Raw genomic sequence first — 24,628 nt, 5'->3', positions numbered from 1 at the left:
TATATTTGTCCCACTCCATGTGAATATTCATGTTTCCTTACGGAATATTGTTTTTCTTTAAAAAGTGCTGGATTACATAATATACAGTATGTGCACCATATTACCTTTTTAAAACTCAAAAAATGCCGAATTTTCAAACATATGTGGCCCCCAGGGTTTCTAATAATGGATTGAAGATCTATCAGTTATGTCCTTTGGGAAAGGTGTGAGGATTAAGTGAGATAATTTTTTTTTTTTTTTGAGACGGAGTCTCACTCTGTCGCCCAGGCTGGATTGCACTGGTGCAATCTCAGCTCACTGCAAACTCCGTCTCCCGGGTTCAAACGATTCTCCCGCCTCAGCCTCCCAAGTAGCTGGGATTACAGACGCACACCATCGTGCCCGGCTAATTTTTGTATTTTTAATAGAGACGGGGTTTCGCTATGTTGCCCAGGCTGGTTTCGAACTCCTGACCTCAGGTGATCCGCCCGCCTCGGCCTCCCAAAGTGTTGGGATTACAGGCGTGAGCCACCGCGCCCGGCCGAGAGAATGCTTTTTAAACGACGGTGGGAACAAAGGCCAGGCCCAGAATTAAAGAAGATGACAGGGTGGGACAGAGGAAGCAGGTGATATGAGAGCGTGTGCTCTGGCACAGCCATGAGGCTGAAGTAGACGGTTAGGGGAGCGTCTTTGGTGGCCGCTGAAGTTGATGCTTAATTCCGAGGAAACAACGAGGCGGCCATGGAAAGTAACGAGATAAAACTTGATTCTTAGAAAGATTTGTAGGGGGCCAGGCGCGGTGGCTCACACCTGTAATCCCAGCACTTTGGGAGGCCGAGGTGGGCGGATCACGAGATCAGGAGTTCAAGACCAGCCTGGCCAACATGGTGAAACCCCGTCTCTACTAAAAAAAAAAAATAATAAAAAAAATAAAAATTAGCCGGGCATGGTGGCGCATTCCTGTAATCCCAGCTACTCGGGAGGCTGAGGCAGGAGAACTGCTTGAACTGGGAACCGGGAGGCGGAGCTTGCAGTGAGCCGAGATCGTGCCACTGCACTCCAGCCTGGCCGACAGAGCAAGACTCCGTCTCAAAAAAAAAATTTGTAGGGGACGAGCCTGGAGGCAGGGAATCGGTCAGGATCCGAGTCACCCTAGGCAGAGATCAGCGAAAGCCCTCGCTGATGCAGAGGTCTGGAAGGCGTGGGGCTCCGGGAGGCTGGGCAGCTGGACTAGGCATGACCCGAGGTCGTGAGGCCGTTCCGCAGGCTTGGGACGCTCCTGAGACCCTCAGAATCAAGCGCGGGCCACTGCATTAGCATGGGAGAAATGGCAGAGATAGGGCTTGAGGGAGGGATGCCCGAGATTAAAGGTATTAAAGGTAAATTGGTGTCGCGGCAAAACCAGCGTGGGAGCCAGGAAACGAGAGTTTCAGTCTTTCTTCGCTAATTCCAGACATAGCTGCATATCACAGGAAGAGAAGCGACCCAGCCATTTTTCTTCGTTGTTATCAAAATTGGCTGCTGCTGGACGCCGTAGATTTGTGGCGCACCAACCCTTAGCCCACGTCTCCGCGGCTTTTCACTAAGTTTGAACCCGACCCTTCGCCGTAGAGTGTGTAATTTCTGTCTCCGAAGCTGACGTCAACCTCCGAACGAAAGCTAGGAGCGGAAGAGCGTGCGTGGAAATGGCGCTCGGTACGTGCCCCCGACGCGACGTCTGCCGCGGGGGCGCGCTCGCACGCCGGAAGGGGCGGGGCCAGATTTGGCTTTATATAGCGGACACTAAAGGCCGACTGGCCTCTACCGGCGGGATTTGATGGCGTGATGGTATGTGTTGTAATGGCGGCTGTTTCATTGTCATCCGCGTCGGCATGGCTGAATCCGAGACGCATCGCCGCCATCCCGTCTTGGCCGGCGCCGGGGGCTTGCTCTAGGGGCACGGGCGACCCAGCGGGGATTTCAGTCTGGCCTATTTTCTGTAAAGTCGAGAGGCTTGTGGAGAAGAGCGCTTGGAGGACTGGCTTTGGGCCTGCAGGTCGGCCAGAGAGAGGCCGTAAGGGTGGGAGCAGGCTTGGAGGCCCGGCATTTTTAAAGCCATGAGTCATTTCTGAGTTTCGACCTCACCAATTCTATCATTAGTTGGGATTAGGGCTCATGAGCTGCTTGTCTGGGTAGAAGGACCTTGGGTGGGGGTTCTCGGCGCCGTTCTCATTGGGAGGTAAAGAAGCTTGGGGGAGGGGAGTGTTGTGGAGTCCTCCTGAATATCTGGCACCGCTAGTGCACTCCGAAGGCCTCTGGAGCTCCCAGAAACCACAGATGATGAACTTATTGACGGGCGGACAGAAACTGTGTGCTGATTGTCATGTTCTGATTTGGCTCTGTGGAGTTTTCTGGCCTACGTGTATCGGTGTGATTAGTGTCCGGGCGCCGGAGGCAGCCCATAGCGTAGCATTGCTAGCTGCTACCCAGCGTTAGTCCCAGGAGTCCCTTTCTTTAGTAGTCAAAACCTTGCTAATTGGTACATAAAGCTGCTTGTTAAGCAGTTTTTAGTGCTACTACTTAGTGTATTTTTGTGTGGGTTAGAGAAAAAAATGGGTGGCTCGTTTTCTTACAGGTTGAGAGGATTTGAAATAAAATTCAGCTTAAATTTTGTCGAATACAGAAGCATTCTTGACACGTGCGAGCCTGGAAGAGATAATGACCTTTTTACTCGGCTTTCTGGGTGTCTGGTCAGGATTCAGTATTGCTGAGATTTGGAACTTAGGCAGCTGAGAACTAGAGAAGGGGACACTGCTTTGGTTTGGGTGCTGACGGTGATTTTCCCCCCGCCCAGTCTCACAGAAAGTTCTCCGCTCCCAGACATGGGTCCCTCGGCTTCCTGCCTCGGAAGCGCAGCAGCAGGCATCGTGGGAAGGTGAAGAGCTTCCCTAAGGATGACCCGTCCAAGCCGGTCCACCTCACAGCCTTCCTGGGATACAAGGCTGGCATGACTCACATCGTGCGAGAAGTCGACAGGCCAGGATCCAGTATGTACAGGCATCCTAAAAGTTGGGGGAATAGGAGTGGAGGGGGAGGGAAACTGTAGAGATGGAGTCAAGCTGTTAGCAGAGGGCAGACTTTTTTTTTTAAGCAGGAGTTACAGGTTGTCAGAACTGCTGTGACAGCAGAATGGGAATGCTCAACTTCAAGACTAATATTCCAAGGCTACAGATGGCTAGCACTGTTTGCTTTAGGTGCGGTGTGGGGTATTAATTTCAGAGCATAGTAAATTTGCCAGGAACCTTAGCAAAGAGAAGTAACACTAGTGTGGGGGGTTGGAGCTGCTGAGGCTGACATAAGAACTGCCTCATTCATTTTTTTTTCACCTGAAAGCTTAAATAATGGCCACTTGTGTGTGTTCTACTTAGAGATGTCTAACAGCACTGCTTGCTAGCTATGGAGACATTGATGTTAGGCAGTTGATATTGACTAATCTCTGAGCTCAGAGCTATTGTTAGGACATTGAATTTTCCAGATAAATAGCAATCTTGTGTGCCTCCAGAGGTTTCTGTAGAAGAGATTTGAAGCTGGACAGGTATTTGGCTGTCTAGGGTCCTGATATTTTTTGTTTAAATAACATAAATGTGCTTAGAATGAGAAATAGGTAGTAAGGACAGCCCTGTGAGTCCATACTGCAGGTGTGGGGCCCAGTTGCCCTTCTGGCCTAAATGGGCACTTTGCATTTTCCTAGAAAACATTACATCCCTTGCTTGGGCTCCTGCCAAGTCTGACTACTGTTTTTTTTTGCAGAGGTGAACAAGAAGGAGGTGGTGGAGGCTGTGACCATTGTAGAGACACCACCCATGGTGGTTGTGGGCCTTGTGGGCTACGTGGAAACCCCTCGAGGCCTCCGGACCTTCAAGACTGTCTTCGCTGAGCACATCAGTGATGAATGCAAGAGGCGTTTCTATAAGAATTGGTAAGGGAGGAGGCCATGCAGTCCCTAGCTTGGGAGCTGGAGAGCAGGGAGCAGCACGTGCGTGGTTTCTCAGCTCTGTAGCAGGCAGGGAGCTGCTGTCTTGGGTTTAGTTTGCCTCTTGAACAGAAAAATACCTGGGATCAGACTTAGCCAGCCATCTGGTTTCAGCCGGAAGCTAACACCCTCATTCTGAGTCCAGGCTAGTGGGTGGTGGCTGAGGACCAGTTGGTTGAAGAGTCCAACTAGAAACCAGGAGAGGTAGCAGAAAAATTCAACCCCTATAGGGGTGGCAAGGGCCTCTGGCCCTGGGTGGAATGTCCCATTTCCTCTATCACTGAGTGGGTGCTTCCCCAAGGCAGAAAGGTTGCTTTCTCCCGGAGCAAGAATTTTGTTTGAATGCGTGTAACTTAAATTAACCTTGTGGACCTTTGCTCAGCTCCGCTCGGCTCTGCCCGATGAGCTCCATCCAGGCTCCGCTTGCCGGTGGAAAAGGCTCCTTAGAAGCCGGCAATGAGCCCCATCCCCACGCGGTGCCAGTGTGCCTTCCGCTCACCCCTTGGAGGGGTGATGAAGGCCTGCACCTGGTCCCCTCCCCAACTCTGCTCTGCTCCTGAAGGCATAAATCTAAGAAGAAGGCCTTTACCAAGTACTGCAAGAAATGGCAGGATGAGGATGGCAAGAAGCAGCTGGAGAAGGACTTCAGCAGCATGAAGAAGTACTGCCAAGTCATCCGTGTCATTGCCCACACCCAGGTGAGCCCAGTGCCCCAGGGTGGCTTGGCCTGCCACTTAGTAGAAGTGACCTATGTGATCATGGGGGTCCCGTGCCCGCATGCATATGGGTAGGCTTCTCTCTTGCCAGCAGAGGGCACTGTGTCGTTACTGGCCCTTAGCAGGGGAACCATTCTCCTTTAAAATTCCAACTGGCTGACCCAACTGGTGACTCACCAGTAACACTGAAATGCCTGTCTGAAAGTCGGTTGTGAGGTACTGGCTGCTCTCCTGGAAACCTAGTTGGTGAGCTGAGCAGGCTCTTTATTGACTTGGTTAGAGTGGGTCCCTCTTGCTGTCCTGTTATTGGTTATCCTGGCTGATCTCAAGTGCTGAGTACAACCCCATGTGGTGAGGGCCACCACGGATGAGAGTGCATGTCCACCATTGAAATTCTGTCAGGACATTGCCAGGCTGTCCTTGAGTGAAAGCTTTATGCTTAAATGCATTTTTTTTTTTTTTTTTTTAAGAGACAGAATTTCGCTCTTGTTGCCCAGGCTAGAGTGCAATAGCCCTCTCGGCTCACCGCAACCTCCGCTTTCTAGGTTCAAGCTATTCTCCTGCCTCAGCCTCCTGAGTAGCTGGGATTACAGGCATGTGCCACCACGCCCTGCTAATTTTGTATTTTTAGTAGAGATGGGGTTTCTCCATGTTGGTCAGGCTGGTTTTGAACTCCTGACCTCAGGTGATCCACCTGCCTCGGCCTCCCAAAGTGCTGGGATTATAGGCGTGAGCCACTGCGCCCGGTGATGCATTTTCTTACTTAGAGCTTGTGCTCTCTCAAAAACAGGCTTGTCACTAGGGCAAGTGTAGGTGGCTGAGGTAAAACCACTGCAATACCCCAAAAGGAACTGACCCAAAGGACAGCCACAGGAACATTGGGCTGGTAGGTGCTGGGATCTGGTTACCTGTGGTGTGGGCCTTGTCCGCTCATCCTGACAGTAACTCAGGCACCAGTATCCAAAGTTAAGTTGTTGCTGTTGGCAAAAATGAAAGTTCCTTCCTGTTGGTGAGGTTCAGTGACTTGTTCAGAGTTACTGGCTTTTTGCCGTGTGCTTGACATCAATCAGGCCGCATGGAGCTGCAGTTCCTCTGCTGTGGGAGGAGCGTTGGCAGCTGGAGCTGAGCTGTGTCTACCTCCTCCTAGATGCGCCTGCTTCCTCTGCGCCAGAAGAAGGCCCACCTGATGGAGATCCAGGTGAACGGAGGCACCGTGGCTGAGAAGCTGGACTGGGCCCGCGAGAGGCTTGAGCAGCAGGTACCTGTGAACCAAGTGTTTGGGCAGGATGAGATGATCGACGTCATCGGGGTGACCAAGGGCAAAGGCTACAAAGGTGAGCTTTGCAGTGGCTTGAGTTTCTGTGCAAACCTGGGGGAGAAGTGGTTTCAGGCCCAGCTGTTCAGTGATGAGGCTCAGAGTGAGCGCTGGGTACAGCGCCCGAATCAGACAGTGTAGAACCATTCTCTACTGCCTTCCTTCTGAGAACAGCCTTGTGGTCAGAAGTAGCTGGGATAGCGGAGTGCCAGAGGACAACTTCTTAACATGTTCCTGGACCCTTTGCTCTTTCTAGCCTACTGATAACTGGAAAGGGGAGCTTGGAATTAATGTCAGTCAGTCCCTGCGGATGGGGGAGCTTAAACTGATGGATTCCTTAAAAAGCACCCATTCAGAATTGAGTTCAGGGTTACACCCTCAGAGCCTATCCAGCTTGACAGGGGAGACCTGTGGGTAATGCACATGAAATAATCTTTATCACTCCCTCAGATGACCCAGCCATGGTTGGTAATTATTGAGTAGCAGGAAGGGGTCAGTGGGAGGTGCTGGGCGCTGAGGTGCAGTAATGTGTATCCATTCCAGGGGTCACCAGTCGTTGGCACACCAAGAAGCTGCCCCGCAAGACCCACCGAGGCCTGCGCAAGGTGGCCTGTATTGGGGCATGGCATCCTGCTCGTGTAGCCTTCTCTGTGGCACGCGCTGGGCAGAAAGGCTACCATCACCGCACTGAGATCAACAAGAAGGTGAGGTTCTGAGTGGCTCCCTGGGGGTGGGAAGATGACCACATGGTGGGCAGTGGGGTTTCTGTGCCTGTCAGCGCTGCTTCATTGACTGTAGCTTACGCATCATGTGGACATGCTTCTCATGGGTCAGTTCTGGCCCATCTTGATGATTTGTAAGGTGCCATCCTGTGAAGTGGCTGTGGTGGGGCTGACTTGGTGTGGCTGGGGATGCTAGCCTTATTGGTCCCTGATCCCACCACCAGGGGGGTGACAGGCCTCCTGTGTTGTACAGCAGGATCTTTAGTTTTAGCCCAGCCACCTTACAGAAAGGAACCTGGAGGGCCAGCCAGCTTTTTGCTCTGACCTTGGGATACGCTGTGACTGGGACTGAGGCCTCAGGTGCCTTCCTAGAGTGCTTTGCAGGTCAGCACACTGGCGTGTCTGGGTTATTTGTCCCTAATGCCCCAGCCTTACACCCTTCTTGCTCATTCAGATCTATAAGATTGGCCAGGGCTACCTTATCAAGGATGGCAAGCTGATCAAGAACAATGCCTCCACTGACTATGACCTATCTGACAAGAGCATCAATCCTCTGGTAAGTAATGGGTGTTCTGCTCCGTGAGGCCACCCCAGGCCTCGTGCTTTTGGGGATAGGCTGCTTCCTAGGGGCTGCTAGCAGGATCATTAACTGAAGCCAGCACAGCACCTAGCTGTGTCCCTTGTAAGTGGCATATTGTCATTTGAGTTCACTCGTTGGGGTTGGCTGGTGAGAAGTGGGGTCTCAGGCTCAGCTGTTCAGTGATGAGGCCTGGAATGTGCGCTGGGCACAGCGCCCGAGACAGACTGCGGAACCGTTCCTTGTTGCCTTCCTTCTGAGAACAGCCCTGTGGTCAGGGAGGGCCTGAACCTGGAGGGGTCATCTGCACAACAATCCCCTCCTGGGCCTGGTGCTGGGCCTGTGCTGATCCGATGCTCTTGTTTTCCAGGGTGGCTTTGTCCACTATGGTGAAGTGACCAATGACTTTGTCATGCTGAAAGGCTGTGTGGTGGGAACCAAGAAGCGGGTGCTCACCCTCCGCAAGGTGAGGCAGGTCCTGCCTCGTCATGGGGGGGGCTCTTGTAGAGGGAGGGTCCAAGGCCACAGACGCTGGTGGCTCTGTGATGGGAGAGGAAAGGAAGGAGAGGGTGTTGGCAGTCCTTTCACACTGGCTTTGAAGTCCTGAGATGAGGAAATTCCCAGTCTGGCCTTGCTGGGCTGTTTGCTGCTTTGAGTGTGTCCTCATCTGCCGGACGGTGGGGGAGGCTGAATTGATCGTGTGGCTTCCCAGATGCAGGGGCGCAGTGAACAGTGCTGAGGAAAGCCTGGCTTCTCGTAATCCTAAATGCCTTCCCCTCTTGGCCCACAGTCCTTGCTGGTGCAGACGAAGCGGCGGGCTCTGGAGAAGATTGACCTTAAGTTCATTGACACCACCTCCAAGTTTGGCCATGGCCGCTTCCAGACCATGGAGGAGAAGAAAGCATTCATGGTGAGCACCTCTGCCTGCCCCCCTCGCTGGGTGTGGTGGCTTGGCCAGCCGTCTGCCTTTGGCTCCAGCCGGGGTAGGGGTGGTCTTGATGCCTTAGGCCTCTCTTGTGGCTGTGGAGACTGGCCCAGAGTCTTGGTCCCCTCTAGAGTGGGCATCTGCTGTCACCTGCCATCTTCTACCTCTGACCACTTCCTCTCTCCCCACAGGGACCACTCAAGAAAGACCGAATTGCAAAGGAAGAAGGAGCTTAATGCCAGGAACAGATTTTGCAGTTGGTGGGGTCTCAATAAAAGTTATTTTCCACTGACATCTTGCCTCTTTCTTCAGGAGAGAGGCTGGGACTGGGGAGGCAGATGGGGGCCCTTGAGGTGCCTTGTCTTCCCCAAGGCCACTGCCCTCCTTTCTGTAGCTTCGCTGGGTTTGCCCTCTGGCCTCCCACTCTGTCCCCCACCCTCAGTTCCTGGAGGGAGGTGAAAACTGGGCCTGGTTGTGCCGCTGAGCTGTAGAAATCCAGCCTGGAGCAGTGGGCATTGTGCAAATGTTTGTCACCAGGGCGAGGCAGCTGGGTCTCTGCTGTTTGCACAGCTTGGGTGATGCCAGTGCTGTGGAGACGGGAAGGAGACAAGGAGGCCTGGATGTTCCCTGGCGCCTTTGATCCTGATGTGCAGGCAGACCCTGGGTCTGTTACTTGTTTAAAAAGTTCATTTGGTTTTAAATTAATCCAGGGAAGGGTGGCTTCCAGTTAAGGCTTGTTCAGGTTCTTTTGTAATCTGCACCCCAAGTCTGGTACTGGGAGAACATGAACACAGGCACAGAGGTTAAGGGACTTCCCAGGCTTGGCAGCTGGAAGCCTAGTTGGAACGTGTGGCAGAGGGCTGTGTGTCCCCTCTGGGCTGGGGTCTGTCTTCTGGGACTTGGTTGGTGCAGTCCCTGTTCCCACTGGAGATGGCCCCTCTACCCCAGCCCCCTCGGGCATGGGACTTATTTGCTTTCTGGACTTGCATGTTGAGTGCCTGCTGCCCTCCTGGAGCCCAGGATGCTGGGGTGCAGCTGCTGCTGTAAGCTGAAGGAAGCCTCCAGGCTCTGAGCTGACCCCTGTGACCTGGCCTGGAGTCCGCTGATCTTGGTGAAGCCCAGCACGGACCCTGGTGCTTGGACCCACTTGCTGACTCCCCATCTTTGCTCAAGCTGCACCTAGGCTCTACCAGGACGGGGTGTGGAATACAGGTGCCCTGATGCTGTTGAAGCTGCTCCCTCAGACTCAGGTGCTGTGGCTGTGTGCAGGCGCTGTGCTGTACTCCATCCCTCACTGAGTTATTTGTGGATAGAGTCCCCAGCTGTGCCAGTTGACTGTCCACCCAGCAGTGTCTGGCAGGCCTGCTAGTCACTGGGGCCCTGACTGCGTGTCTGAGTCTGTTTATTCGGATGGATTGGCAATACCTGGGATCTGAGGATCAGCGTTCGGGGTGCACCTGTAGGCTCGGGGCGTGTGTGGGACTGCAGGAGAACAGTTGGGGAGATTCCCAAGTTGTCGCTGCCTCCCTGTGGACCTGAGGGTGCGGGGTGGAGCACTAAAATATCTTGAAGTCAGCCGGGCGCGGTGGCTCACACCTTTAATCCCAGCACTTTGGGAGGCTGAGGCGGGCGGATCACAAGTTCAGAAGATTGAGACCACGGTGTTTCACCCGTCTCTACTGAAAATACAAAAAGTTAGCTGGGCGCGGTGGCAGGTGTGAGGTGGAAGCTGAGGCAGAAGAATGGTGTGAATCCGGGAGGCGGAGCTTGCAGTGAGCTGAGATGGCGCCACTGCACTCCAGCCTGGGCAACGGAGCGAGACTGTCTCAAAAAAAAAAAAATATTGAAGTCATCCAGGTGCAGAGTGGATAAGTGCCATGTGGGTCCTGAGGCAGGGGCAGGTCAGAGTTGAGTTGTGTGTAGCAGGAACCTTCCCCACGTGTGTCCCCCCTCATGTCTCCAGCCCCTTCTGAGCTTGGCTTGGGGCAGTTTGTCTCAAGGCAGAACCCTCCTTCCTGCAGCCCCTCCCATCCTTGGCTCTGCAGTCTGGGCCTAGGTGACTGGAGCTGCACTTCAGGTTGGAGCCACCAGGGGGTGAGTGCGCGGCACATGCCCTGCAAGAGGGCCCTGCTAGGGGTTTTGGATTGGGCAGGGTTCCTTTCTGCATCGGGGTCTTTGGATGCCCCGCAGTCATGGGAGTCAAGTGCACAGCTGGAATGGGTCAGGACCTATTGTCCCAAGGCCACCAGGCACCTCAGTGGCAGGGCCAGGTGTGAGACCTGGTTGCCTGGTCTCCTGGATAGTGCCTCTTGTCAGTCTCCCTGGTTAGATCTCGTCCTGGTGGGGTTGCTGAGTGGCCTGTCCCCTCCCTTCCCCATCCCTTAGGCTGGGCCTGGAGCCCCGCTGCCCACCAGCCCAGAAAGGAAAGGGTTTGCTGGTCTGAGATGTCCTGGCTGAGCCTTGCTTCCTGTCCAGGGCTCTGTACCCAGTTGTGGGTATGGCAAGGATGACAGGACGCAAAGAACAAAGGCCCCTAGGGGTAGTCTGTCTGCCCGCCCCCAGGCTCAGGACACACACACAGGCACCCCGTACCACAGACACACCTGTAGGCTGCAAGTGGAGGCTGGCATCACCCGTACCTGTCCACATGTGCCCAAGTGCACAGAAAGCCTTTTTCACGGGCAGCCTGGCTTGACTGGGGGCTGAGCCTTTGCTGTTGACGGCCCCACAGCCCTTCCTTGCCTGCCGTGTGTGGTGGCTCACGTCTGTAATCCCAGCACTTTGGGAGACTGATATGGGAGGATGGCTTGAGCCCAGGAGTTTGAGACAACATAGTGAGACCTGTCTCTACAAAAGATTTAAAAGTTAGCTGGGTGTGGTGGCGCGTGCCTGTAGTCCCAGCTACTTGGGAGGCTGAGGTGGGAGGATTGGCTTGAGCCTGGGAGGTGAAGGCTGCAGTGAGCCATGCATGATTGCACCACTGCACTCCAGGCTGGGTGACAGAGCAAGATCCTGTCAAGAAAAAAGGCAGTTTAGAAGTGAAGACGGCTGTGAGGAAATAAAACGTAACTGGGATGGAGTCACGTGGGTGGGGTCGAGGAGGCCTCTCTGAGATCTGAAAGGTATCAAGGATCCTGCCCGTGGAGCCCTGTGCTGGAACACTCACTCCCGGCAGGGAACGGTGAGTGCGAAGGCCCTGGGGTGTGACAAGGCTCCTGGGCTCCAGTATGAGCTCCTGAGGGAGGGGCTTCATGATAGGGGCTCGTTCCCAGCTGGATCTCTTGTCTCCTTAGCATGGAGTAGGTTCGTTGGGGGTCTCTGCGTCTCTGGGCCTCGTCTGTATTGTGTGTGTGCCCGGCTGTCCCGAGCGGAGGCCTGTGGTGGGTGGGGCGGCTGCCGTGCCTGTGCATGTCACCGAGGGTACATCTCCAAGTGCCTGCTGGCATGTGCTTCCTGTCACGCTTTTCTCTTACCAGAACCCCTAGACAGGCCTCGCCGGAATCCTGCGGTGACAGAACAAGAAGTCTCATTCCATTCTCCTGAAAAAAAGAAAAAATACCTGCTGGGAATTTCTGAGCAAGTGGGAACAGGGAGGTGGTGGCGGGAGCTTCCTTTGCCTTAAAAGGTGTGATGGAGCCAGGGACTTCGCTCAGCTCACCTGGGGATGGCCACGGGGTGTAGAGGGGTGAGTGGCTGGCCGCCACCTTGTGGGCTCGCCCCAAATTGCTCTCTGCCTAGATCCTCGTTGACAGCCTTGCTGGTGGGGGCTGTGCTGCTCTGTCTCTGTCCCCCCACCCAGATGCAGCTGGCAGCTCACCCTCCTCCCCTTGGTTCTCAACCTCGTAGCTGAGAATGCAGCTACTTGCTGCAGCTTCTGGGGGTCCCCCTGCCCTGCCTCCTGGGCAGTTCCCAGGAGCCCAAAGTCCCTTTCCCTTTCAGGAGCAGTCTCAGGAGCCCAGGCCAGGCCACCAACAGGAGACGGCCTGATGCGAACCTCACGGGAGGCAGGAAATTACAGTAGCCCCCCTACCCTCCAACATCCCCAGTGGATTCCTGAAACCACAGATAGTACCGAACCCTCTGTGGATTAGGCTTTTTCTCTCTGATCACCAAGAGGGCTACAAAGTGACTCACGGGAGGGAACGCCTGCAGTGCGGAGACGCTGGACAGAGAAATGAGTCACGATCATCGCTGCACGATTTCATCACCCTGCTCAGAATGGCATGTAATGTCAAATTATGAATTATTTCTGAAATTTTCTCTAATATTTTCGGGCTGTGGCTGGCTGCTGGAAACTGCAACCAAGGAAAGTGAAACCACAGATAATGGGGGCGCTGCGGTAACTCCACGGGCCTGAGAGTGAGGGAGGAAGGGAGCATCCAGGAACCATCCAGAGCCCAACCTCACCAGCTGCTCACCCACAATCAGCAGCACTCACAGGTCAAGGCAGTGCGCAGGACAACAGGCAGCAATCATTGTGAGCATCTTGCTCTGTATTAGGCACTGAGCATTTCACACAGAGAAAAAGTCATCAGGCTCACTCCTTGAGGCAGGTTCTGTTATGATCACATTTTACAGTAAGAAACTGGGGCTTGTGGATGAATAACTTGCCCAGGGATGCTGTATGATTGGTGGGGTTGGGATGTGAGCCCAGGCATCTCTTCACCCTCACTCTAGGCTACCAGGGGTGGGTAAAGCCAATGAATGCTGGCTCAAGGGAGAAGGAGAGGGCTTATTTGTTGAGCACCTACGGTGTGCCAAGGTTTGTACTCAACTCTTTCAGAGTTACCTTATTTTTATTTTTTGAGACAGGGTCTCACTGTGTCGCCTAGGGCTGGAGTGTGGTGGTGTGATCACAGCTCACTGCAGCCTTGACCTCCCAGGCTCAAGCAATCCTCCCACCTCAGCCTCCCGAGTAGCTAGGACTACAGGTGTGTGCCACCATGCCTGGCTTATATTTGTATATATATTTTTTTTTTAGATGGAGTCTCGCACTGTGGCCCAGGCTGGAGTGCAGTGGCGTGATCTCGGCTCACTGCAAGTTCCACCTCCTGGGTTCACGCCATTCTCCTGCCTCAGCCTCCCGAGTAGCTGGGACTATAGGCGCCAGCCACCACGCCCGGCTATTTTTATTTTTTTATTTTTTAGTAGATACGGGGTTTCATCGTGTTAGCCAGGATGGTCTCGATCCCCTGACCTTGTGATCCGCCTGTCTCGGCCTCCCAAAGTGCTGGGATTACAGGCATGAGCCACCGTGCCCGGCCTAATATTTGTATTTTTTGTAGAGATTGGGTCTTATCATGTTGCCCAGGCTGGTCTCGAACTCCTAGGCTTAAACAATCCTCCCCTGTCAGCCTCGGAAAGTGCTGGGATTAAAGGCGTTCAGCTACCTTGCCCAGCCCAGAGTTACCTTATTTATTTATTTATTTATTTATTTATTTATTTATTTATTTTTGAGACAGTGTCTCACTCTGTTATCCAGGCTGGAGTGCAGTGGCGCGATCTCAGCTCACTGTAACCTCCACCTCCCGGGTTCAAGCAATTCTTGTGCCTCAGCCTCCTGAGTAGCTGGGATTACAGGCGCGCCACCAGGCCTGGCTGATTTTTGTATTTTTAGTAGGGACAGGGTTTCACCATGTTGGCCAGGCTGGTCTTGAACTCCTGACCTCAGGTGATCCACCCACCTCGGCCTCCCAAAGTGCTGGGATTACAGGTGTGAGCCACTGAGCCTGGCATCACTTCTGTTTTCACAGGGAGGAAATTGAGGCTTAGCAAGGTTAAGTCACAGTCTCTGAGGTCAGACTCTTAGGAGTCGCGAGGTGGGGATATAAAATCCAGGCTCCACACACGAGCGCACAACCATCACACCACGCTGTCCTGGTGCAGGAGGGCTGCGAAATCTCTGGGTGAAGACTGGAGGGACACTTTCCCAGCAGCCACTGCGAGCCCCAATGCTCCTTGGCCCCCTACCCTCTCCCAGGATCCTACAGTTGGCCCCTGCTTCTTTACGGATGAGGTCTCCTGGAGCCCGGTACCACAGCCAGCCCCACCCTCGCTGGGCCCTGAGCCTGCACAGCTGGCCTCCAGGTCACTGGGCTTCATGTGACTATGGAGAAGTGACCCCTCCCCACCCGGTCCCCACCAGAGTCCTGCTTAGCCCGGCAGAGGAAAACGGCTGTGAGGGAAGGCACTAAAGATAGCTGCCTTGCCAACTTCCCCATCCTACTGGCCGCCGTCTCCTCCCCAGTGGGCTTCTCCAGCAGGCCTCCACCCCAGGCCATCCTTGAGCCTGGTCAGCCAGCCCCGGGGCATGAGCAAGGACCCAGGCGATGGTCACCACCATGGCCGTTGTTACTGAAGACTCACGGGCCCCAGGCACTGGGCCAGACAGGACTGTGTGCCTTATTGCACAGAAACCCCTCAACAGGGGGCAGCAAGGAGCTGCCTGTCACCCCCACCTGACAGATGGGGATCCAAGCACAGAGGAGGACCAGCTGGTGTGAAAGCCCCAGCTCATCCCCATGCCAGCACCTGGGAACACACCTGGACATTGACACGCCACGCCATCTTCCCCCATGGCCCAGGGCCTATGGACACACTGGCATGGCAACACCAGGGCCTATGATGAAGACACCATGTCATCCCCTATCCATCTGTGACACCATCTCTACCCACAGCAGGAATATTTACACCAGGGAAACAGACAGACACTAGAGATCAGGGCCGTTCCTCCAGGGAGCTGCTTGTTAGACATCTACCAGCACAGCACTGACCCCAACCTTCTGTTCTGCTGGTGACACCAATGGCTGAACCCAGCTGGAAGTGGCAAGGGAGTTGGGTTGATACAGTCCCCAGAAGTCAGCATCCTGGGGCACAGAGCAGTAGGTGAAGGGCGGCTTGAGGATCTGGAGTGACAGACACAATATCCAGCCCAATGCCCAGTGCTTCACTCCTGCTTCCTGGGAACCACTATTCCCAGCATTTCTCATATACATTTAATCAGAGGCAGGACCTCCCACCTCAGCAGCTTCCCTGGCTCCACATTGCACATTCATTTACAGCTGACCCGTGAACAATGTGGGGATCGAGGCAGTGACCCCCCATGCAGTAAAAAATCCAGGTATAACTTTTGACTCCCCTAAAACTTAACTACCGGCCGGGCGCGGTGGCTCACGCCTGTAATCCCAGCACTTTGGGAGGCCGAGGCGGGCAGATCACGAGGTCAGGAGATTGAGACCATCTTGGCTAACACGGTGAAACCCTGTCTATATTTAAAAAATACAAAAAAATTAGCTGAGTGTGGTGGCGCGCACCTGTAGTCCCAGCTACTTGGGAGGCTGAGGCAGAATGGCCTGAACCCAGGAGGCGGAGCTTGCAGTGAGCTGAGATCATGCCACTGCACTCTAGCCTGGGCGACAGAGCAAGACTCCGTCTCAAAAAAAAAAAAAAAAAATTTAACACTCAATAACTTTGTTTGTTTGTTTGTTTGTTTTGAGATGGAGTTTTGCTCTGTCGCCCAGGCTGGAGTGTAGTGGCGCCATCTCGGCTCACTGCAACCTCTGCCTCCTGGGTTTAAGAGATCCTCCTTCCTCAGCCTCTCGAGTAGCTGGGACTACAGGCGCCCGCCACCACACTTGGCTAATTTTGTATTTTTGGTAGAGACAGGGTTTCACCATGTTGGCCTGGCTGGTCTCAAACTCCTGACCTCAAGTGATCCGCCCGCCTCAGCCTCCCAAAGTGCTGGGATTACAGGCGTGAGACATTGCACCCGGCCTTAACTACCAATAACTTACTGTTGACTGTGAAAACAGTTGATTAACACGTTTTGTGTGTTATGTGTATTATATACTATAGTCTTATAAAAAAGTAAGGTAGAGAAAAGAAAATGTTATTAAGATAATCCGGCTGGGCATAGTGGCTCACGCCTGTAATCTCAGCACTTTGGGAGGCCAAGGCAGGTGGATCACTTGAGCCCAGGAGTTGGAGATAAGCCCGGGCAACATAGACCCTATCGCTACCAAAAAAAAAAAAAAAAAATGCCAGGCGCAGTGGCTCATGCCTGTAATCCCAGCACTTTGGGAGGCCAAGGCAGGCGGACCACCTGAGGTCAGGAGTTCGAGACCAGCCTGGCCAACATGGTGAAACCCCGTCTCTACTAAAAATATAAAAATTAGCTGGGCATGGTGGCGCGCGCCTGTTATCCCAGCTACTCAGGAGGCTGAGGCATGAGAATCGCTTGAACCCAAGAGGTGGAGGTTGCAGTGAGCCGAGATCGCGCCATTGCACTCTAGCGTCAGGGACAAGAGTGAGACTCCATCTCAAAAAAAAAAAAAAAAAAAGAAGTGAAAACTCCAAGTCCAAACCCCTGTTGTTCGAGGGTCAGCTGTATTTTTTTTTTTTCTTGATCCAGGTTCTTGCTCTGTCGCCCAGGCTGGAGTGCAGTGGTGTAATCTCGGCTCACTGCAACCTCTGCCTCCCAGGTTCAAGAGATTCTCCTGCCTTACCCTCCCGAGTAGCTGGGATTACAGGCACAGACCACCAAGCCCAGCTAATTTTTGTATTTTTAGTAGAGTTGGTGTTTCACCATGTTGGCCAGGCTGGTCTCGAACTCCTGACCTCAGGTGATCCACCCGCCTTGGCCTCCCAAAGTGCTGAGATGACAGGAGTGAGCCACTGCGCCCAGCCTTGAGGGTCAATTGTATTCATATGTCACCGTTACCCACCTTTATTAAGCACCAACAGGCATTCAAGGCTCTTCACTAGGCAGCTGCAGCCTGCCAGCTCATCCCAGGCTGCTGTGCCTCAGCTGTGCGGGACCACCAGAGTTGCCCTTCCTCCTGGCTGTGCCTTGGCGTCCCTGTCTACAATCCTGGTGTGGTGCGTGGAAAAGAGCTGCCTGGGCTGGCAATTGGCAGCTCAAGGGCCAGCCCAGCTCGCAGTTATGCTTTGTTTGGTCCTCAGAGTTGCAAAAGAAAATTAAAGGGAACTGACCTTTGCTTTCACGCAGAACTCACATTTCCAGCTTCTTTAGGCAATAGGGTGATCTGGCTGCAACAGGCTGGCGCTGCAAAGCTGCTGCCCTCCCACCATGGCCCCTCCCCAGCCTCTGTCTCAGGGTTACCTCTGCAGGCCTGGCAGCCAGCAGGGTCCAGCACACAGTAGGTGCTCAGTGAAAAACTGGGAGGTGGAAGAGACTGGGAAAGAGGGACGAATGAAGCGCCTACCGGCCGCTCCTATGAAACCCGTTTGGGTGAGCTTGTTTTACACGAGGCCTTGAATTCAGGAGTTGGCAGATTTTGACCTTTTTTTATTTTTTATTTTTGAGACGGAGTCTTATTCTGTTGCCCAGGCTGGAGTGCAGTGATGCAATCCTGGCTCATCACAGCCTCAACCTTCTGGCACAAGTGATCCTCCTGCCCCAGACTCCCAAGTAGCTGGGACTACAGGCGCATGCCACCACGCCTGGCTAATTTTTTTTTTTTTTAGACGAAGTCTTGCTCTGTTGCCCAGGCTGGAGTGCAGTGGTGCAATCTCAGCTCACTGCAACCTCTGCCTCCTGGGTTCAAGCAATTCTTCTGCCTCAGCTTCTTGAGTAGCTGGGACTACAGGCGTGTGCCACGACGCCCGGCTAATTTTTGTATTTTTAGTAGAGACGGGTTTGACTATATTGGCCAGGCTGGTCTCCAACTCCTGACCTCGTGATTGACCCAACTCAGCTTCCCAAAGTTCTGGGATTACAGGCGTGAGCCACTGTGCCCAGCGCTATGCCTGGCTAATTTAAAAAAAATTATTTTGTAGAGACAGGGCCTCACTATGTCACCCAGGCTGGTTTTGAACTCCTGGGCTGAAGCAATTCTCCAGCCTCGGCCTTCCAAAGTGCTGGGATTACAGATGGATGCCACCACACCTGGACACTACACTTTGATCTTTAAAAACCTGATCAATAGCACGAGCCTGGAAACCATCCAAAAGTCCACTGGCCCTGAGACCATCATGCACAGCATTGTCTCCTCGGCCTGGGAGCGTCATGTGGCAGTGCAGGTGGAGCTGGAGTCACAGGCGCCCCTCACGGAGGGACCTCTCAGGGCAGAGCAAAAAGGGCAAGTTACAGAGAATCTCCCATGTTGCAGCGAGATAGCTGTTCCCTTCTTTCGGCATGTGTGAGGGATTTTATAATTCATTAAAAACATGCAAATGGGGCCAGGTGCAGCGGCTCATGCCTGTAATCCCAGCACTTTGGGAGACTGAGGCAGGTGGATCACCTGAGGTCAGGAGTTCGAGACCAGCCTGGCCAACATGGCGAAACCCCGTTTCTACTAAAAATACAAAAATTAACGGGGCCTGGTGGTGGGTGCCTGTAATCCCAGCTACTCGGGAGGCTGAGGCAGGAGAATCGCTTGAACCCGGGAGGTGGAGGTTGCAGTGAGCTGGGATCGCGTCACTGCACTCCAGCCTGGGCGACAGAGCGAGACTCTGTCTCAAAATAATAATAATAATAATAATAATAATACAATAAATAAATAAATAATGAATGAATGGCAAACCCAGTCTGCACTGGCTGCGTGGCATAGTGGACAGTGACCGGGCTGGGCACTGGGGTGGCCTCCTGTCCCAGCTCTCCTGAGAACTCATGGTGCAGGCTTGGTGAGGCCTGTCTGGGCCTCAGTTTCCTTGTCTGTGGCATGGGGCTCAGGCTGAGGGAGGGCAGGGTTGCACAATTTCTCAGAGCCCTTTCAGCTGTGAGGCTGGGACTCCAAAGCTCAAAGGAAGTGCAGAGTGAAAAGACTGACAAAGAGAGATGCTGTGGGCTCTAGCAATCAGGGAAGGCTTCCTGAAAGAGGGGGGCTTGAGCTGAGCTGTGAAGGCTGAGCAATGCCCTGCCAGGGCTAACCTGAATAGGAAGGGTGGGCATTCATGATGCCAAGGAATTGATTGATGCAGGAAAAGAAAGGGCTAGCCAAATTAGGGCTTAGCCTCAGAGTGTTCTTGGCTTCTCCCAGGAAAGAATTCAAGGGCAAGCAGATGGTGTTAAACAGCACCCTTACAGTGTACAGTAGCAGCAGAGGTCTCACTCTTCCTGGAGCAGGGGTACCCCATAGACAGTGGGCCCAGACCAGCAGCTCAGAAGCAGGGTTGCCCTCTTATTTATACCTACTTTAATTATATGCAAATGAAGGGGCGGGTTATGCAGAAATTTACAGGACAAGGGGGCAACTTCTGGGTTGTTAGGTCAATGCTATGGAAGAGGTTGGCAATTTCAGGGAGTTGCCATGGCAATGGTAAACTGATATGGCACACTGGTGGGCGTGTCTTAGGGGGAGGTGCTTCCCCCGACCTGTTTTAGCTAGTCCTCAATTTGGTCCAGTATCTGAGCTGTGCCTCTGGAGTCAAGTCCGACCTCCTACCTCGGAATGAGTTTGTGAGAGAGACTTCAGGCACAGCAGGCAGTGAGTTAGGGAGAGATTTGTGGGTGGGCTGTGGGAGGCCTTCCGCGAGATCCTCCATTGGACCTCATCCCGGGGGGCTCACTTCTCCATCCTGGATGGGTGGGTGGGCGTGGGAAGTGGATCTCATGGCTCGTCGTGCCCCATGAGCCAGGCATTGCACCTGCTCTTGTCACGCATGGTCCATTTGCTCCTCACACCTGAGGAAGGGGGCGGCAGGCACAAAGGTCACCCCCATTTCACAGGAGAAGAAACTGGGCTCCAGAGCCAGTCTCCTCCGGGCTCGTCTACCTGGGGAGGTAGAGGAGAGGAAGCCCCTTGGGGAAGCAGGAGGCCAATGCTCAGAGCTCCTGTGTGGCCGTTCTCCTTGCCCAGAATGCCATTCCCTCTTGTCTGTGGTGGGAACCCCAACTTTCCCTTCCGGGCTTGGCTCCAATGTCACCTCCTCCTGGAAGCCTTCCCTGACCCTCACCTGCATCAGGGTTGCCTGATGTTTGCTCTTTTGCACTCTGTGCTTCTCCCTCCCCACTTTGTGCTCCATGTCCATCTTCCCAGCCAAACGGGGACCTCCTTGGGTCCCAGGTTGTGTCTGTCTTGCTATTCTTGTACCCTGTGCACCTAGCACAGTGCTGAGCACATCGTAAGAGTTCAATGAACATTTGTTGAAAGACCCATTGCCTGAAGGCACGCACGCATAAATTAAGAATGAATGAGGTGACTTGCCCAGGGTCACCCAGATAGTCAGGGCTGTATGGCCCTGGTGGAACAGCAGCGCCCAAGCCCCTCTGGCCTCCTGCCTGGTTTCCCGCTTCTGTCCTTTTTTTTTTTTTTTTTTTTTGAGACGGTGTCTCCCTCTGTTGCCCAGGCTGGAGTGCAGTGGCACAATCTTGGCTCACTGCAACCTCAGTCTCCCGGGTTCAAGTGATTCTCCTGCCTCAGCTTCCGGAGTAGCTGGGATTACAGGCTCCTGCCACCACACTTGGCTAATTTTTTTTGTTGTTGTATTTTTAGTAGAGACGGGGTTTCACCATGTTGGCCAGGCTGGTCTTGAACTACTGACCTCAAATGATCCACCTGCCTCGGCCTTCCAAAGTGCTAGGATTACAGGCGTGAGCCACCGCGCCCAGCCCCACTTCTGTTCTTGATGCTCACATCTATCCTCTACCCGGCGGCCAGAGTCGAACAAACCCCCGTCAGATTGCACCCTGCCTCTGCTGCACACCCTCCATAGCTCTGCTGGATGCAGAGTGAGAGCTCAGGCCACCACAGTGCCCAGGACCCGCTCCTCCCAGGCTTCACGGCCACACAGGTCTCCTCTCTGTTCCTGCAATGCGGCAGGCTGGCCCTCGCCTCGGGCGCCTTTGCACTGGCTCTCCCCGATTCTTGGAATGCTCGTCCCTAGAAATTTGCAGAGGCCACTTTCTCAGCTGCAACCTTGCTGCCCCAGGGCTCCTGACCCTGCACCCCACTCTGCCTCCCTCTGTTCTAGGCACTGTCACCTGCCACCGGCAGCAGTATGCACTTCTGTGTCATGGTCACTGCGTGTCTCCGCGACTCCCGCTAGGGCAGGGCCCTTTATTTGGGTCTCTGTTCTCCAGGCTTCCAGAGAAGGGAGGGCGGGGGAGATGTGGTCTGGAGCGCGTGAGAGACCGGGGAGAACTCCAAGGTGGCAGCAACTTCCTCAAAGCAAATTTAGGAAAAGCTGAAGTGAAAAAGGCTTGGGCAGCTGCGTGCTTCCTGCAGCCGGTCCGGGGCCCAGGGCATGTGTCTGGGTCTGTGTGTGACTTGTGTGTCTGTATGTCTGTCTGTGTGAGTGTATGTTGTGGGGTGGGGGGCAGTGGATTCTGGAACCAGGGACCTCTCAGAGCCTCAGGGGGCAGAGCTAGGTGGTCTCTGGCCCAGGGGTTCCAGACATGGGTTCCCCAGAGCCATGGGGCTGGGTGCTTCTGTCCTTTTCCCCTGGGGCAGAGTGACCTAACAGGACAGGATGCGTGTAAACTCTGGAGCAGACTTTTAGGGTTCCATTCCCAGCTGCACCACTTCCTGCGTGACCTTGAGGAAGTGATTTAACCACAGTGTGCCTCAGTCTCATCATCTGAAAAATGGAGATGCTAAGGCTCCCGCCACCACGCTTGGCTAATTTTAATTAACAGGCCGCCTCCTGTTGTTGCCAGGATTTGATGAATGAAGGCGTGTGAGTGGCTGAGACCCACAGTCGGCCCTCAGCTCACATTCACCACGGGTGTCAGTCTAAGATCCAGTGTGAGCGAGACCCAGGCCAGCCTCAGGGAGGGGGCGCCAGGCAGAGGGAGAGGCCGCCAGTGCTGTGCAGTGGTGTGAGGGCTGGGGGCAAGCTGGGGAGGTGTCCCACCCCAGGCAGGGAGTCCAGAAGAAGGCGGTCTCACGGGAGGCTGAACAGGCCAGGAAAGAGGAAGAAGAGAAAGTGGCCACAGGGACAGGGCAGTGAGGGCCAAGCCTGCAGCGGGAGAGATGGACAGGTGAGGGCTGCGAGAGACTCGGGGATACCCATGCCCAGTAGGACCAAGGGATGGGGCTGGAGTGCAGCCACATGTTCCACCTCCCCCAAGTGCCAGGCTGCATTGGACTTTGTCCTGGAGCAGCGCAGAGCCACGGGAAGTTTTTGAGCAGGGGCTCGGGGGCCTCAGCTCATGGTTTCCGACCCAGGCTGATGGGGAGGCACCATCACAGCCCAGGCCGGGAAGGTGAGACACTCATACCAAACACTTAGAAAACAGGGCCAGAGGCCGGGCGCGGTGGCTCACGCCTGTAAACCCAGCACTTTGGGAGGCCGAGGCGGATGGATCACCTGAGGTCAGGAGTTCGAGACCAGCCTGGCCAACATGGTGAAACCCCGTCTCTACTAAAAATACAAAAAATTAGCCCAGCATGGTGGCGGGCGCCTGTAATCCCAGCTACTCGGGAGTCTGAGGCAGAAGAATCGCTTGAACCTGGGAGGCGGAGGTTGCAGTGAGCCAAGATTACACCATTGCCCTCCAGCCTGGGCAACAAGAGCGAAACTCCATCTCAAAAAAAAAAAAAAAAAAAAAAAAAAAAGCCAGAGCACCCAACTCGGTGGCTGAAAAAGTCTTAAGGGGCAAAGGGGCCTGAGGAAGGGTGGCCTGTGAAGGTTTCCTGGAGGAGGCCCTGGAAGTGAGCCTCAGTGGAGCCAGTAAGAGACCTCCTCAGCCTGCTGAGTGACTTCAGGCAAACCACTGCTCTCTCTGGTCTCAGTTCCCACCTGCCCTGGCAGGGACTCACCTGGCCCCACCCCTGTGTCTCTCTTGGGCTCTGACATTCCACGATCACAGATGGGGAAGACTGGAATCCGCCAGAGGCAGATTCAGATTCTTGATTTAGACGGAGACTCTGCCTCGGTTTCCCCCCGCACTGTGCTGGGGGTGAGGCAGGGAGGACAATCGCGTTTGATTGTCAAAGACCTTGCAAGCCTCAGGGGCCAGCTGCCAAGGATTGTTTTCCATTCCTGGGAGGGTGGGTCCTTCCTGCCAGGAGAAAATTCCAAACTCCCGCCAGGAAGGAGAGAGCTCCTGCCACCCCCGGTGACCACACACCCGCCGCCCAAACCCTGTGGCGTCAACTGCGTTTTTTCTCTTCGGCTCCTCTCTCTTGGCCAAGGTGGAGGGAGCCTCCTTGGGCCTGGAGGAGAGGCCCTCAGCACCTCCAGTTTGCTCAGAGTTGCCCTCTCTCTTCCCCTGTCCCTTCCCACCTTCTCTGTTCCAGGCGCAGGCTCACAAGGTACAGGCCTTGTGAATGGCCCCCAATCAAGGCGCCTTGCTCTGCTCCTGGGTGTCTGTTAGTCTGGGTGGTGTGAAGAACATGGGGCTTCTATCCTCTGGGACAATGGGATTTTTACTTGGGAATTAAGAGCCCTCGCTCCTAAAATTATAAGTCCTAGTTTCCATGGTCTGATCTTTGTTTGTAAGATACGCATTCCTGAAATTATTTAGTTCTAAGGATTCTTGGGACTAGAATGGAAAATATCCCAGTAGTCGATGGTCCTGGAATTTTCTGGTTGTAAGAATGTGTCGTTCTAGGATTCTCTAGTTCAAAGGCACTGTGGTTCTGGAAGTCTGGATCCAGCTGTCCAGAGTTCAGATACCACACTGTGGGCCGAGGGCGCCACAAGAGCTGGTGGGGCCCAGGGAGGAGCTGGGAAGGGGGTGGCGGCCGGGTGGCAGGGTGGCACAGGGCAGGCCAGGTGTGCTGGTGTGGGTGTTGGCGGCAGCTCCAGTGCTGACAGCTGGGGAGGGGCCGCTGTCTGAGCCCATCGCACCTGGCCCTGACCCAGGAAGGGGAGGGGGCAGGGACAGGAACGGGACTCAGAAGAGGCCTGGCTGAGAGCCTCCCGGGAGCTCTGCCCTCCCCTGAGACTCGTGTCCTGTTGCCCACTGAACTCCCAGTGGCTGAGCGTGCTGGGACCACCTTGGGCAAGTGGGGCGTCCAGGCCCTGTAGCCAGGGGCAGGGCCTCCTCCTGGTCTCACTGAGAGCTGGGGTAGCCCAGGACTCCCCACGGCCAGTCTGGGGCTCTTTCCATGGGTCTCCTGTTAATTGGCCCTCAAACGCCCCCGCTTCATCCCTGAATGTTTGGTCTCTGGTCACAGCCAACCCTCTCCCCATGCACTACTGGCCACCTCAGGTCTTTGGCCTGGGAGGAGTCAGGAGCTCAGAGTTTGCTGTCAGGAGGCCTCAGTCTTCCCATCTGAGTGCTGGGAGTGGTGGGCCATTAGGCCGGCCCTCGCACCCTGTCGCCACGCTGACTTTTTCCCTTGTCCTGCCGTAGGCTTCCCGTGCCCTGCCGTAGGCCTCCCGTGTCCTCCTGGCTCCTGCGAGGAGGGGCTCCCTGCCCTTCCCCAGCCCTGCCTGCCGGGCTCCCAGCGGCCCGTGCGAGCTGGAATTCG

General features: G+C 54.5%; 1 protein-coding gene, 1 long non-coding RNA gene and 4 other non-coding genes across 7 annotated transcripts; 5 read left to right on the top strand and 1 right to left on the bottom strand.

The window, feature by feature from the left end:
• Positions 1-1,007: 1,007 nt before the first annotated feature.
• RPL3 (ribosomal protein L3) lies at positions 1,008-8,720 on the top strand. 2 transcript variants are annotated; one of them, XM_054469415.2, is made up of 10 exons: positions 1,008-1,806; positions 2,813-3,005; positions 3,769-3,937; positions 4,554-4,689; positions 5,855-6,041; positions 6,566-6,726; positions 7,199-7,300; positions 7,692-7,787; positions 8,112-8,231; positions 8,438-8,538. In XM_054469415.2, the coding sequence occupies exons 1-10, from the start codon at positions 1,804-1,806 to the stop codon at positions 8,480-8,482; spliced, it is 1,212 nt and encodes a 403-aa protein (XP_054325390.2). In that variant the 5' UTR covers positions 1,008-1,803; the 3' UTR covers positions 8,483-8,538. The 2 variants fall into 2 exon arrangements, with proteins under 2 accessions (XP_054325390.2, XP_063519150.1); XM_063663080.1 differs by having other exon boundaries at positions 1,143-1,806; positions 8,112-8,720.
• LOC129023759 (small nucleolar RNA SNORD43) lies at positions 2,291-2,354 on the top strand. Its single transcript, XR_008496906.1, has one exon. It is a non-coding gene; the product is annotated as a small nucleolar RNA SNORD43 (small nucleolar RNA).
• Positions 2,813-6,076, bottom strand: LOC134739295 (uncharacterized). Its single transcript, XR_010125917.1, has 2 exons — positions 5,616-6,076; positions 2,813-3,058 (listed from the first exon to the last, which is right to left on the bottom strand). It is a non-coding gene; the product is annotated as an uncharacterized LOC134739295 (long non-coding RNA).
• LOC129023770 (small nucleolar RNA U82P) lies at positions 4,499-4,553 on the top strand. The gene has a single exon (XR_008496916.1). It is a non-coding gene; the product is annotated as a small nucleolar RNA U82P (small nucleolar RNA).
• Positions 6,103-6,197, top strand: LOC129023765 (small nucleolar RNA U83B). Its single transcript, XR_008496913.2, has one exon. It is a non-coding gene; the product is annotated as a small nucleolar RNA U83B (small nucleolar RNA).
• Positions 7,496-7,588, top strand: LOC129023764 (small nucleolar RNA U83B). The gene has a single exon (XR_008496912.1). It is a non-coding gene; the product is annotated as a small nucleolar RNA U83B (small nucleolar RNA).
• Positions 8,721-24,628: the final 15,908 nt, after the last annotated feature.

The sequence above is a fragment of the Pongo pygmaeus genome, chromosome 23 (genome assembly GCF_028885625.2).
Source record: "Pongo pygmaeus isolate AG05252 chromosome 23, NHGRI_mPonPyg2-v2.0_pri, whole genome shotgun sequence".
In the NCBI taxonomy this organism is placed as follows: domain Eukaryota; kingdom Metazoa; phylum Chordata; class Mammalia; order Primates; family Hominidae; genus Pongo; species Pongo pygmaeus.
Note: the sequence above shows the minus strand (reverse complement) of the source record. Positions and strands in the feature narration are given on the sequence as shown.